Raw genomic sequence first — 12,673 nt, forward strand, 5'->3', positions numbered from 1 at the left:
TTTTTATTGCCAGTGTCATGGTTGGATTATGCTAGAAGATGCTATAAATCAGCAGTGGAAAAAAACAAAATAATCTAGGCATCATAGAATCCTCAATTCCATCCCCTAAAGCACACTATATATATCCCGTGAATATCTCTGTTGTTCCATTGCTCATAGTAAGCATAAAATAATATGGCCACCTAAGCATGGGTCTGTAGCATCAGGGAGCTGACAAAAGATGCACATTGCAAGGTAGAATAACAATGTGCCCAAAAAGAAAGAAGGAGGGAAGTTTCTATTTCAGATATTGGAGGGGGGGCGGCAAAGTGAATAATGAAACCAGGCTACTCTTAAGCATGTTTCTGTATTACTGCATTGAGATTATAGTGGAGCTGGCTTGTGAGAGAACTACAGGAACATGGCTCTGAACAGCCAGTTGTGATCATTCATTGCCTGGGACATGGAAGAGCCAGCTGTGAGTGCCAGCTTTCATTGCCGCATCTGCTGCTGCTCATTTTCTCAGTATAAACCCTTTTAAAAAAGAGGCTTTCTACATCACTGCATGCACAATGAGGAATCACAGAGAGAAGCCATTTATTTTGTTTACTGCAAACATTGTCTGGATTGCATGCCATCTGGTTTGGGGTCTTTTCCTTTTTAAAAACATTGCTGGAGACAAAGCTCATCTGCTTTTCTGCACCTTAGAACGCTGAGATTTGGGGGGTGTCATGTAAAGCCCTTGACAAGCTTGAGATTTGGGGCTTGGACAACCTTGAACTACACTGCCTATGGTTAGACTTAAGCGTAGCACACAAAATTATCTGCTACAATGTCCTACCAGTCAATGACTACTTCAACTTCAACCACAACAATACAAGAGCACACAACAGATACAAACTCAATGGTAACCGCTCCAAACTTGATTGCAGAAAGTACGACTTCAGCAACCGAGTGGTCGATGCCTGGAATGCACTACCTGACTCTGTTGTTACATCCTCAAACCCCCACTCCTTTAACTTCAAACTATCCAATATTGACCTCACTCCATCTGTAAGGGGCGTGCATAAGTGCACCATCGTGCTTCCCTTCCCTGTCCTATTGTCCCCATTTATCTGTACCTATTTCCTGTATTCTTACTCATGTTTATACTTATACCTATTATCTTGTAAGCGATTAACAAATCAAATAAATAAATAAAATAAAACATTTGTGCGAAAGAAGGAAATGTACCTCTAAGGCTGAGGATAGATTGGTAAGTGATGAAAAGTGGTTTGCCATGCCATTGTCAAGGTTTACCAGTAAAAAATATGACCATACTATCAATTTTCAGACATAAAGGAAGATACAGTCTTCACATGCACATTAAACAAATCACACATCTATTTCACCAGCAAATTATACCTGTATAATTTAGCATATTATACTAAATAATAGTATAGTATTATACTATTACTATACTATTATAGTAGTATAGTGACACTATTTCTACCTGTAACCTTACAATACAGGTAGTCCTCGACTTACAACAGTTCATTTAGTGACCATACAAAGTTACAACACCACTGAAAAGATGGCACTAAATTATGATTTATGTCCATTTTTCACACTTACGACTGCTACAGCATTCCCGTGCTCACGTCATCAAAATCCAGGATTTATGACTGTTGCAGTGTCCCCAGGTCCTGTGGTCCCCTTTTGCAACCTTTTGACAAGCAAAGTCGATGGGGAAGCCAGATTCACTTAACAACCGTGTTACTCACTTAACAACTGCAATGGTTTGCTTAACGACTGTGGTCATAAAAAGGTCCTAAAACTCACTTAACAAATACCGTGCTTAGCCACAGAAATTTTGGGCTCAATTGTGGTCATATGTAGAGGACTACCTGCATGACATCCTTTTCAACATTTTTGCCTGAAATATTAATAGGGATTTCATTTATTTCAGTTCTACCCTTTCGTCCTATAAACTGTCCCATACAAATCTCTTCAATAGTCCTTCCAGTATTCAATTCACTTCTGCTTCATCACAAATCATTTAATCACTTTTTCCTAACCTTCTGATAAACATCTTGTTTTAGACTTCCTCACACATTTCAAAAATATTTGTTTTAATTTTCATCAGAATCATTGTGCATTTTCTCTGTATCTCTGAATCTTAACTATTCCCCTTTTTGTCTCTGATTATATTCTCTTTCACCTATCTTTGAATGTGTGTGTCATATTAATCATTCTTTTACTTCATCATACCACCATGCAACCTTTGTCTTGTTTCCCATAGAATAACTCCACATACTTCTACAACACTCTATACCACAATCGTTTTTACTCACATCCAAATAGCTTCTGTATCACCATCTTTTATTCATTTTCCATTCATTCAGCTGATAGCTAAATCTATCTACAAACCCCTCAAAATCCAAATCAATTGCACAGCCAACCAGAGACCATATAAGAACCATCACAGGGTGCCTACTGATGACTCACATCTAACCATCACAAGACCCTCACTTGACACACCCACACTCAAAGCCGTTATAAGCAGAACACTGACAGTGACATTCCCTAAACTCTGCTGAAGATGTTACCTACCCAGGTAACGAAATGTGCAAAAACCAAACCACAAGCTCAGAAAATGAATTTTCACACAAACACACACACACACACCCAAATCTTTCTTGTTTATGATAAAATATTGAGGCATGTAATGTGTTGAAATGCTCAAATATTATTTCACTTTATGCACATATGTTAGAATTATGCTATCAAGCATAAACAACTACCCTGGTTAGTATCTATGATTGTTATATTTCAGGGTGATATCATCACTATGATCAGTCGAATGGATGAGAATTGGGCAGAAGGAAAGTTGGGTGACAGAATAGGAATTTTTCCCATCTTGTTTGTGGAGGTAAGAACAGTTTATTGAACGTTCTATGAATGTACACACATACCACACAATCTCACAGAACGTTCTTTGTCAGCACATTTGATCGTGGCTTGTGCTTTCAATCTTGAGAAGAGAAAAGGCTATCCTTGAAATCCATCAGATGGTTGTTTAAAGTGAGCTAACATACCCATCAATTGACAGACAACAAGAAATTAAAAGCAATTGGAAGCCTCACTAGTGAGGAATTGGAAATAGTGAGTGGAACAAAATAATCTTGCCTTTAAAAGTTTATAGTATATGCTGTGTACAGCCAAGGCTACTAAAGGAGCTAAGGCTGGTAATAATGGACTCATCAGGGTATATATGTGTGTGTAGACAGTCTGAAGCTCACCACTAATAAGACTGAGTGGCTGTGGATCACACAGAACTCTGCTATCTTTAATTCTGAAAGGGTTTCCACTTCTCCATTCAAAGTTAATGCACCATTTGGGAGTTTTCCTGAACATACAGCTCCTGCTGAGCATAGGTAGTGGTAGCCAGGAAGGCCTTCACACTGATTTATCTTTTCCACAATTGCCTGTTTCTGGATTGGGAAGCCTTCCATACAGTGTTGGGCTATCTTTGAAAGCCATTCAGAAGGTGCAGCTGGTCCACCATAAGCATGTGACGGTATATCCATGTACAGATTTCTGTTGTATGGCTACAGTAGTTATCTGTAAGCTTACAGGTACATTTCAAGGTGCTGAGTATCAAAAGGGCTTGTTATCTAGAAACCATCTCTCTCCTACTTTTCTGCCCATTCTGTTCATTCCAACAGAATTGGTATGTTTCAGGTCCCATAGATTAAACTCTGCTACCTGATGGAACTTAGAATGTGATCTTTCTCTGTCACAGTTCCTGCTCTACATGAAACAGCAACAGACACACCCCAGATTTGTATGTGTCCCCCTCCCCTTGGCCTCATTCAAACTAGCCCTCAAGAACTCTGAGTTAAATTGTATGGTGGCACTTTCTGAAAAAGCTATAGATTAAGAGGGTGTTGTCAACTCATAAAACATTCCTATGCCTGTTTTAGTAGTTGCCATAAAAAGGGAGGGAAAACAAAAATACATTCCAACCCTTATCTTTAAAAGATTGTAACTAAAATACCAGAGTTTTTGCCCAAGAATATATTTAATTGGAGAACATGAATGATGACACCCAGCCTGTGGAACGTGCTCAATTGGAGAACCTGGTTTATGAGACACCCAGGGGGGAAACAGGTCACAAATGACTGTAAATTACGTATGCCAGGGTTGGCTTCATACAGGGCAGTACCAGTATGTCACCTCTAATGAATTCTTTGAAGTTTATTGAAGTTTGGCTCGAGAATCACGATTTAATTAGAGCGATTGCTGTAATCCTGACAGGTGTTAGTTTTATTCTTTCTAAGTGTTCACTATCCTCCTTTTGTTACTACTGTTAATTCAATTTTTTAAAGTATTGTATGCCACTCAGCATCACTAGAGAGTTGAATGGCTTTGCACATGTGGCAAAACATCAATAAGATTGTTAAATAAGCCATGACTTGGCACCCTGGGTAGACCCAGTCTGCCATTCCACACCCAAGTTAGCATATTGCTAGAGATACCTATTCAAGCCATTCCCGGAATTTCAGTTCTGCAACTTAAAATGTTTGGATTGCTATCAAGAAAGTCACGTCTCTTAACTCCCTCCTGTTCCTTTTCTAGCCAAATACAACAGCGCAGCAACTTCTTCAGAGGAGCAAAAGTTACCAGTCTTCTCCCTTGAAATGTGCTTCTCCTTTACAAAGGTTCTTACCTAGATCAAAAGGTGTAGAGTCACCCACTTTTGGCAAAGGATCTGAATCTAGAAGGAAGACGATGAGACAATTCTCTATTACAACTGCCCTAAACACTCTCAACAGGATGGTCCATTCACCCACAGCAAGGCAAACTTTGGATATCAGTTCTCCTGTGCTCATCAGTTCTAGCAACCCTTGTGTCACTGCAAAGCACCAAGAGAAATTAGAAGCCCCATATAACATACCAGACCAGGTAGGTGGATTGTTTTTTTCCCCACTTTTCTTTCATGTTTTTGTTCTTTCTCCCCGCACCGCATTATCTCTATTGCTTGCTGCTCATAAGGAAAAGGTAAGTGAACAAACAATTGACTTCAGCATAGGCACTCTAAGGATGTGGTTTCTCTTAACAGGCAGCAAATTGAAAAGCAAACAGAAAGAGGGATTAATTCTGGCTTCTAAAAAAGTTCTCTCTCATGCTCTACTGTGCAACAGATGAAAGAAGCTGGGGCCAACTCATCGGATTATCTCAAATGAAGCTCCGGACATTGTTCATTGTTGTAGTTTAATTTAGTCTTCATCAAAGTTTACACATCAAGTTTATTTCTCATTTGTAAACCTTTGTGAGCATTCTTTCCAACTTGAAGTGCTTGAAATGTAAAAGGGTAAAATGTAAAAGGCAATGAAATGGATTGAAATGAAGACACATAGTTTAATAAAGTCAAAATGCAAAAAAAAAAGATTTTTTTTTTCAAAATGAACAAAAAAATGCCATTACATAAAACCCAGAAACTTTCTAGAGGAGAAAAGGGGCCCTCTACATCTAGTCCACAACCCTCCATCCTTTTTGGTGGAGGGAGGTTTGGGCCCTTACACCCCTAGCAGTAGCACCAAAGTTTACCTGCAAACTGATAAATAATGAGTGCACAATTTTATGATTTTCTGCAGGGAAAAAATCCAAGTACTTTAAATGTCAGAAATCTGCAACAAAACGAACAGGTTTATTAACGTCTGATATCTCCTATAGGACAGTGATGCAAAAATCTACTCTGATGTCCAATCACTGCTGTGCAGTCATGGCCATTGGCTGCAAGAGGTTTAACCTTCTTTTTCTAGAGAATAGATACTATTTCTAAGAAAATTTCAGTGGGTGTTCTCTATAGCTTACCTAAGTAAATCTTACATTGCAAGAAATGGTTTTATTCATTTGGAAAATTGAACTTATTGTATACGGTGCTATATGTGCGCTATTTTCCAAATTGATCAAGAAATTTTGTACAAGCTATATAAAATCAGGTAATTTACAAGGCAATATCCTGAATTTATAAAATTAATTTCTTTTGTCCTAATAAAAAGCACTAGTCAATATAACCCTTTAGCATATCATGTTCTTATTTCTTTGGGTAGATGAACTAAACCATTATACTATCCATCGGCTTAGTTCTTAGGTCACTGAATCCACACATTATATACTAAAATTACCTAATACATTTTAGAAATTGCACAAGAATAGGATTGGTGGTCTTGAAAAACTGCAGAGGTGAGATGGGACCATATGAGTCATTCCCATGCCTTTGCTTGGGTTCAAGGATTATAGTCTAAAGAATGATAGGCATGGCTAGTTTTGAAAGCATTAATCATCTATTTGGAAAGAGGATCCCAGATTCAATTTCCCAAATAAACAATTACTTAACTCAGAGCAGGCTTATCTTATGTGATATGTGTATGCTTCACACAAATGCCAGCAATGTGCACCTGTAAGAAAAGGAGGGGACAAATGACAAAATATGCATTATAGTGTTACAATGAAAACCCAGTGATGTCAGTTTCTGAATGCAATAAATGAATATCTGGAGTTTGCATTGTGACGCCACAGAATAGATGTCATTATTTTTTCATGATGGTTTATAGCTAATGCCTGTAATCTCCAGGCTCCCTGTTGAGCTATTTTCAGGGACAATGATCAGCTAAAGCATTAATATGTTCTAGTTGAAAGAGCCATTTGTCAGTGGTATCAATTATTACATTTTCTAATTTTGAATTTTATTTTAAAAGGCCAATAATACAAATGACAGTTTGGAATTCTGAATTTTTACTATATCCTTCCAATTTTACAAAACTTCAATGGGCATGAATACCATTGAAAATAGCAAAATAGTATTTTATACGTACTATTTTACACATACTTATTCTCTAAGTCTTGCAGAACCAACTCACTTTTCTTGAGCTACGTATAAAGTTTACTTGACTATGAACAGTGACATTAACAAACCCAAGGGTTACTCATTCTTCTGCATCAGCACTGAGATTTAATTCTTAAAACCAGCAGGCAATGTTAATGAAGATTAAAGAGGGTTGAGATATATATCAGACTAAGCAGTAAAATGTAGAGAAGTAAATCTCTAGCATTAAGCCTGTCTATAAGACACAAAGTCTCCTCCAAAATAAGGCAGTTTCTTTGCTTCTATTACAATGGAAAGGTCTATCTCATGAGTCTTTAAAACCAGTCAGGGAGGAACAAAAAGTAAGGATTAATTCACTTTATTCCTGCATATTTGTTACTCAGCAAGATTTGGAAGAATGGAAAGAGACAGAAAAGATCTTTGAAACAAGCCAATCCGGTATGGCCTGAAGCATTTGTTTGTCAGAGTCATTAGCTGCACTTAACCAGACTTGACTGATGTGATCTGTGTTCAGATTTGTTCAGAAATTAGCAAGAAACCCCAAAGAGTCATTTAAAGTGAGAAGCTGAAAAACAAATTCCCATAAGAGAACGGTGGCAAACCACTTCATATTGTTAGCAAGGGTCAAATTCAGTTGATCTCAGACTTTCATTGCCTTATTGGTCTATTTGATCGTTTCTATTTTCTGAAACATAAGTTCCAGGACAACTTCAGAGTACTCTTTTGCTTAAAAAGTAGAACCTGTGGAGATTGAAGGGATTATTTCCAGGAGTTGAGGAAGAAGGATTGGAGGTTACAAGTAGCGAGTAGATTGCCCACTAAGGGTAGATACAGTGGTTACCACTGAGTGGAACTCCACATTGAGTGGTACTTGTCTGGTTAAATGATGCTACAGAAGGCAGATATGGATATACTACTAGAATTTGAGTCATCTGCAATAGGTTAGCCAGATGTTCCGTCCCTCAGTTGTTTTGGAACAGTTTCCTCAGCCATTGCCTCAAAATAAAATTTGTCCTACTACTTTGAAGTGGAAATGGATCCTTTTAATTCACCATTGCTCCCAATCCATAAATGAGTATTGCTTAAGGTAAATAGTAAATAGATTTATACTTAATATAGGATATATTAACAAACCAAATAATAGAGAATGAAGGCTAGCTCATTATTGAAAACAAATAATATTCTAAAGATCCTTGTAGAGTTGGCATAAAGGCACATCATTTTCTTACAGCCAGAGGCTGCTTAGAATGTGAGAAATGATGTCAGAAATGATCATCGGAGTTTGCAAGCTCCACGTCCTTCTTTTTGTTTGTTTTTTTTGAAATGGAGGGATTAAGAGGCAATATATAATTATCCCAATTGGGAAGATTGTAGGGTTTAAGGGCTAAACTGTATACATTAGATTGCATCTTAACTTCCCCAAAAACTTTAAAACAATTCTTCCTCCTATATTCCTAGATTCTAAGCCATAAAATAAGCTAGGGATATTTGCCAGCTGTAGGATACAGGACTGTTCACTTGCATATATAGTGTATATATCCTTGCCTATGCTCGTATTGTTTTTATGTCCTTCATATATTAACCAGTTATCTCTCTGATAATTTTCAACTATTTCCATGTTGTTTTTCAATTGCCATTTGTAGTTTCATGCTGTGCTAATCTTGATGTAGACTACTTAAATGCACACAGTAACTTACATCTTTTCCAAGCTTAACCATGCCAAATGATTCAATATAAAGATCCTAATAGAAAAGAATATGTGTAGCTCAGAGTTGAATTGGGAAGTTCTTGGGCCTCTCAAAGGTTGTTTGCTTGTAGATGTTTCATTACCCAGATAGGTAACATTATCAGTGCTGATGCATGTGGGGTTTGTACTCTGTTTCTCTACAGTGGCTTGCCCTGCCAATGTTGGTGGGGGTGTGGTTTTCTCCTTAGTAGTTCCTTAATTAGGGTAATGTTCTCTGCTTGATTGTTTGGTGTTAATCCCTGCTTGTCTGGGTGTGGGCTGGTGGAGAGGATGTGTGCTGGTCGTTTTATTTCCTTTTTAGCTTGATTATATAGACCAGGCTTGTCCAACCCATGGCCCACGGGCCGCATGCGGCCCAGGTTGGCTCGTAATGCGGCCCAGTGCCCACCCCAACCTTTGTGCAAGAGGACGAGGCAGTGAGGAGGAGAGGCAGGCTCGCAAGGTGGGGTGAGGCGAGCGCCATGCCAAGCAGCAACAGAAAAGGCGGGCGCCGTCAGAGTACTCCTCGTGCTGAGGCAGCTGCAGCCCAAGAGTCCTGCTTCGCCACCTCCTGCTGTTGCCGCCGCTGCTGCCACCGGAGCTGTTGTAGTGGCTTCTGCCCCCGCCGCTGCCGCCGGAGCTGTTGTAGCGGCTTCTGCCCCCGCCGCTGCTGCTGCTGCACCGAGCCTCCCGGTCCTCGCCTTCCAGTCCTGCTGCATCCAGCTGGGCCATTTGCAGGAGGAGAGGTAGGCGCAAGGCGGGCGAGCTTTCTTTCCCCCCCCCCCCTCGCGTTCCTTTCTCCCTGGTTGACTATTTTTTATGATATCTAATGAAAAAAATGTTTTCTATGGTTTTTTGGGATGATCAGGTATTGTTACTGTTATTTTATTTTATGTGCGGCCCAAACCAAATTTTCATCTTCTAATGTGGCCCAGGGAAGGTGAAAGGTTGGACAAGCCTGATATAGACATTGCCTTTAGTTTCAAGGCATATATTTTGTTTGTGTATATTTTGACTATTATGAAAATATCTAATGTCTATATCTAATGAAATATCTAATGAAATATCTAATATATATTGACTACTATGGAAATATCTAATGAATCTATTTATATTTATGAAAATAATGGCAGGATCCTATAACCGAGAAAGACATGTGGTGTGACTTCAGAGCAATCTCCTTTATTGTTCTTGAACTATCTTGCAAAACTACAGCAGTTGCTTGCATCATTAAAGATGTACTCTGAAAACCTCTGGGACGAGAAGGCTCTTAATTCTCTTTCTCCCAATCAAAAGATCAGTCTTGGTCCTCTGGAATGCAGCCCCTCCCTTCTTGGAATCAGCACCACATTCCACTACAATAGCTATTTCTATTTCAATCTGTTTCCATATATCTTGTCATTATAATATATAACCCTCTGGGATACTGACATTGGAGACTCTGGCTCTTTATTGCCAGACATCATCTTCAAGAGATAATGTCCTCTAAATAATGCAATGGTCATTCTCTCTGACCAAAAGGCATTCGAAAGCAAGACGATACCAGTCCTGGGATGCCTGACAAGAATAATAATAATTTAAAAAAAAAAACATTGATAAGATGTTGATGGTAAGAGATAGTGATATCTAAGCTTTGCCAAACACAACAGGATAATGAAGATAAGGTAATCACATATTTGAGAAGAGAGCGGAGATAACCAAATGAATAGACAAATTCCTGTTGCAGAAGGTCTATTTATGAGACACTTGCAGACCTCAGACAGAGTGTGGTTCCTGAAGATAAGTTACAGAAAATGTAAACACAATCTGCAGCATTCCTAGATCCAAAACTATTGAGGAATTAAGGGATTCCTGAGACTGACTAAGTCTTCAGTTACATATTAGATTAACAGAGTTGGAAGAGACCTTGTGGGTCATCTAGTCCAACCCCCCACCTAACCATTTCTGACAAATGACAGTCCAATCTCTTCGTGTTGCAAATGTCTTTGGAGTCTGAAATTGCTGACTTTTTGAATCCTCTGGGAATAAATAAGAGTAACAAGATGGTTTGTAAAAGATAATGGAGAAAATCGCTACACCGAGTCAGTGGCCCTCCTCCTCTGCTCCCTCAGTATTATTTGATAGTTGATACTATCTTATGAGTAAATGCATGGGTAAAATCCACTGCCTTCCAAAGAGACACAAGGCAACAGTCCAGAATCTAGTTTTCAATAAACTGTATTTATTGTTTATATGACAGTAATCAAAAATTATGGACTGGTAAGGAAAATTTAGAAGACTCTCATAATACCTATTGTTTATTATGATTAATCCCTTCAAAATATCTTGTACTTACAAAAAGGGTCCCAAGATCGTAATGTGTGCATGTGCATATGTATGCATGCTAAAAACCTTTTTCTCCAAATTCCAACCACAGCCTACACTGTGCTTGGAATTCGGCCATCCTCACTTCTTAACCACTTAACTCTCTACACAGAGCTTCAGCAGATGAAGTTCTACTTATTGCAAAACTATGGTTCTAAGCATAGGTCTTAAAACAAAACAAAACAAAAACAAAGCAGCATTTTTAGGGAAAGGAATTGTGAAACTCATCCAGGTAGCTCTGAATGCCAGCTCCAAATGGCAGCTCCCTCTGAGGTTAATAAGGAAGCTTACCTCCTGGAGGCCTTCAAGTGATGTTTGACCTTTCATGCATTCCTCCGGTTTGGGCGTGGACTGGGCAAATTGTTTTTTCTTCTCAGATGAGCAATGAGCCTTTCAGTTTTCCCAACTTCACAGCTGGAGACTGAAGGCACCGATTCCAACCAGAATGCATGGGCTTCTTTGAGTCTCTTGAAAGGTTGGTTTTGACTTTAGCTTTTGTTTGGGTCAAGGAGGGTTGCTTTAATAACTGATAGTTTATAAAAACATTGTGTTTTCCTTTTTAGTAGCTTTGGGTGTCTGATTAGCACTACTAAGCACTTCTAAACAGGGATTTTAAAAAGGAGGTCTTATAAAAGTAATATGATAGGTGCAGTTGGAATGAGGAAATGGTTTTTGGAGTTTTGAGCTGAGTTGAAAGGAGCTTGCACTGCTTTGCTTTGCCTTTGAAAAGGAAGGCTGATCCACATTTATTCTTGTCACTGAGTTCATTTTGTTCTAGAAAGAAGTGTTCCTGGCAACTATTTAGAAGAGATAGCATCTTATAAACACTTAGCATGGAGTAAATTCAGTGGGGTTAATTCTGAATAATCCCAAACTGGATTGTGCAACATGGGACTTTGAAATAACAGGTGCTGGTTCTGCAGAGTGGACTCAGTTCCAAATTACACTTGTCATTTCCTTTCTAATATTAAGCTGCCACCTCTCACATGTTATATTTTGAGTAGATACTTCTTTTTCATATTGAAGGGCAGAAAACTAACCTTAAGCTAATTCTTTACTTCATATAAAACAAGATGTGATTTTGGGATATGTTCCAGCATGTCAGTGTCTTGTATGGTTTATATGTCTTCCCAACTAAAGTGCCCCACCCCCCACCCCCCAAAAACACCTCTGTTCAGAAGTAAATTGGTGGTATGGTTAACTTTTTTATTGATATACATTGGTTGGTACATTCTCTAAAGCTACTATTCTTGAGATTAAGGAAATAGATACTGTATACAAGAAACTTCTGTATAGATTTCCTAACACAGATGAAGTTATTCATCTGAATATCCATCTTTATGAAGACTACTCACAGGGATGATTCAAGGACTCATTCCATAAAAAGAATGGATTGGATGCAGAAAAGATGAAAAAGAAAAAACAAATTACTGGCCAGGAAATGTATCAATGTTACACATCGTCTTGTTTGCATCCCAACCTGTTTATGTAGTTACCAGTCAAACTGCCTAAGGATGGAAGAGTCAGTCTGATTTACTCACCATATTATTAGCATTTGTTCAAGTCCCATCTGATTTCCTCAGCACTTTAAGCAACTTAAAAATCCATAGGCATTTTTCTAGCTATAAAATGATGTAAACGTTTTCCATGACACATGCATTTTTTCAAGCCACTTTACCAATACGTACCATTTTCTTCCACTAATTCATGGGAAAACAGCATTGTATATA

At 38.5% G+C, this 12,673-nt stretch overlaps 2 protein-coding genes across 4 annotated transcripts in view; one reads left to right on the forward strand and one right to left on the reverse strand.

Annotated features, from left to right (window-relative positions):
- The window catches only part of GRXCR2 (glutaredoxin and cysteine rich domain containing 2), a 70,600-nt gene extending 65,528 nt beyond the window's left edge, over positions 1–5,072 (reverse strand). Inside the window, exon 1 of the mRNA XM_087924481.1 lies at positions 4,919–5,072. The gene's annotated coding sequence lies outside the window, so the exon portion shown is untranslated. The remainder of the gene's footprint in view (positions 1–4,918) is intronic.
- The window catches only part of SH3RF2 (SH3 domain containing ring finger 2), a 97,579-nt gene that overhangs the window by 38,086 nt on the left and 46,820 nt on the right, over positions 1–12,673 (forward strand). For all 3 annotated transcript variants that reach the window (XM_026696412.2, XM_087924480.1, XM_026696411.2), the window contains exons 4-5: positions 2,795–2,890; positions 4,600–4,926. In XM_026696412.2, coding sequence (XP_026552197.2) covers positions 2,795–2,890; positions 4,600–4,926 — 423 coding nt within the window. The remainder of the gene's footprint in view (positions 1–2,794; positions 2,891–4,599; positions 4,927–12,673) is intronic.

The sequence above is a fragment of the Pseudonaja textilis genome, chromosome 2 (genome assembly GCF_049901715.1).
Source record: "Pseudonaja textilis isolate UNSWEBS1 chromosome 2, rPseTex1.2, whole genome shotgun sequence".
In the NCBI taxonomy this organism is placed as follows: Eukaryota; Metazoa; Chordata; class Lepidosauria; order Squamata; family Elapidae; genus Pseudonaja; species Pseudonaja textilis.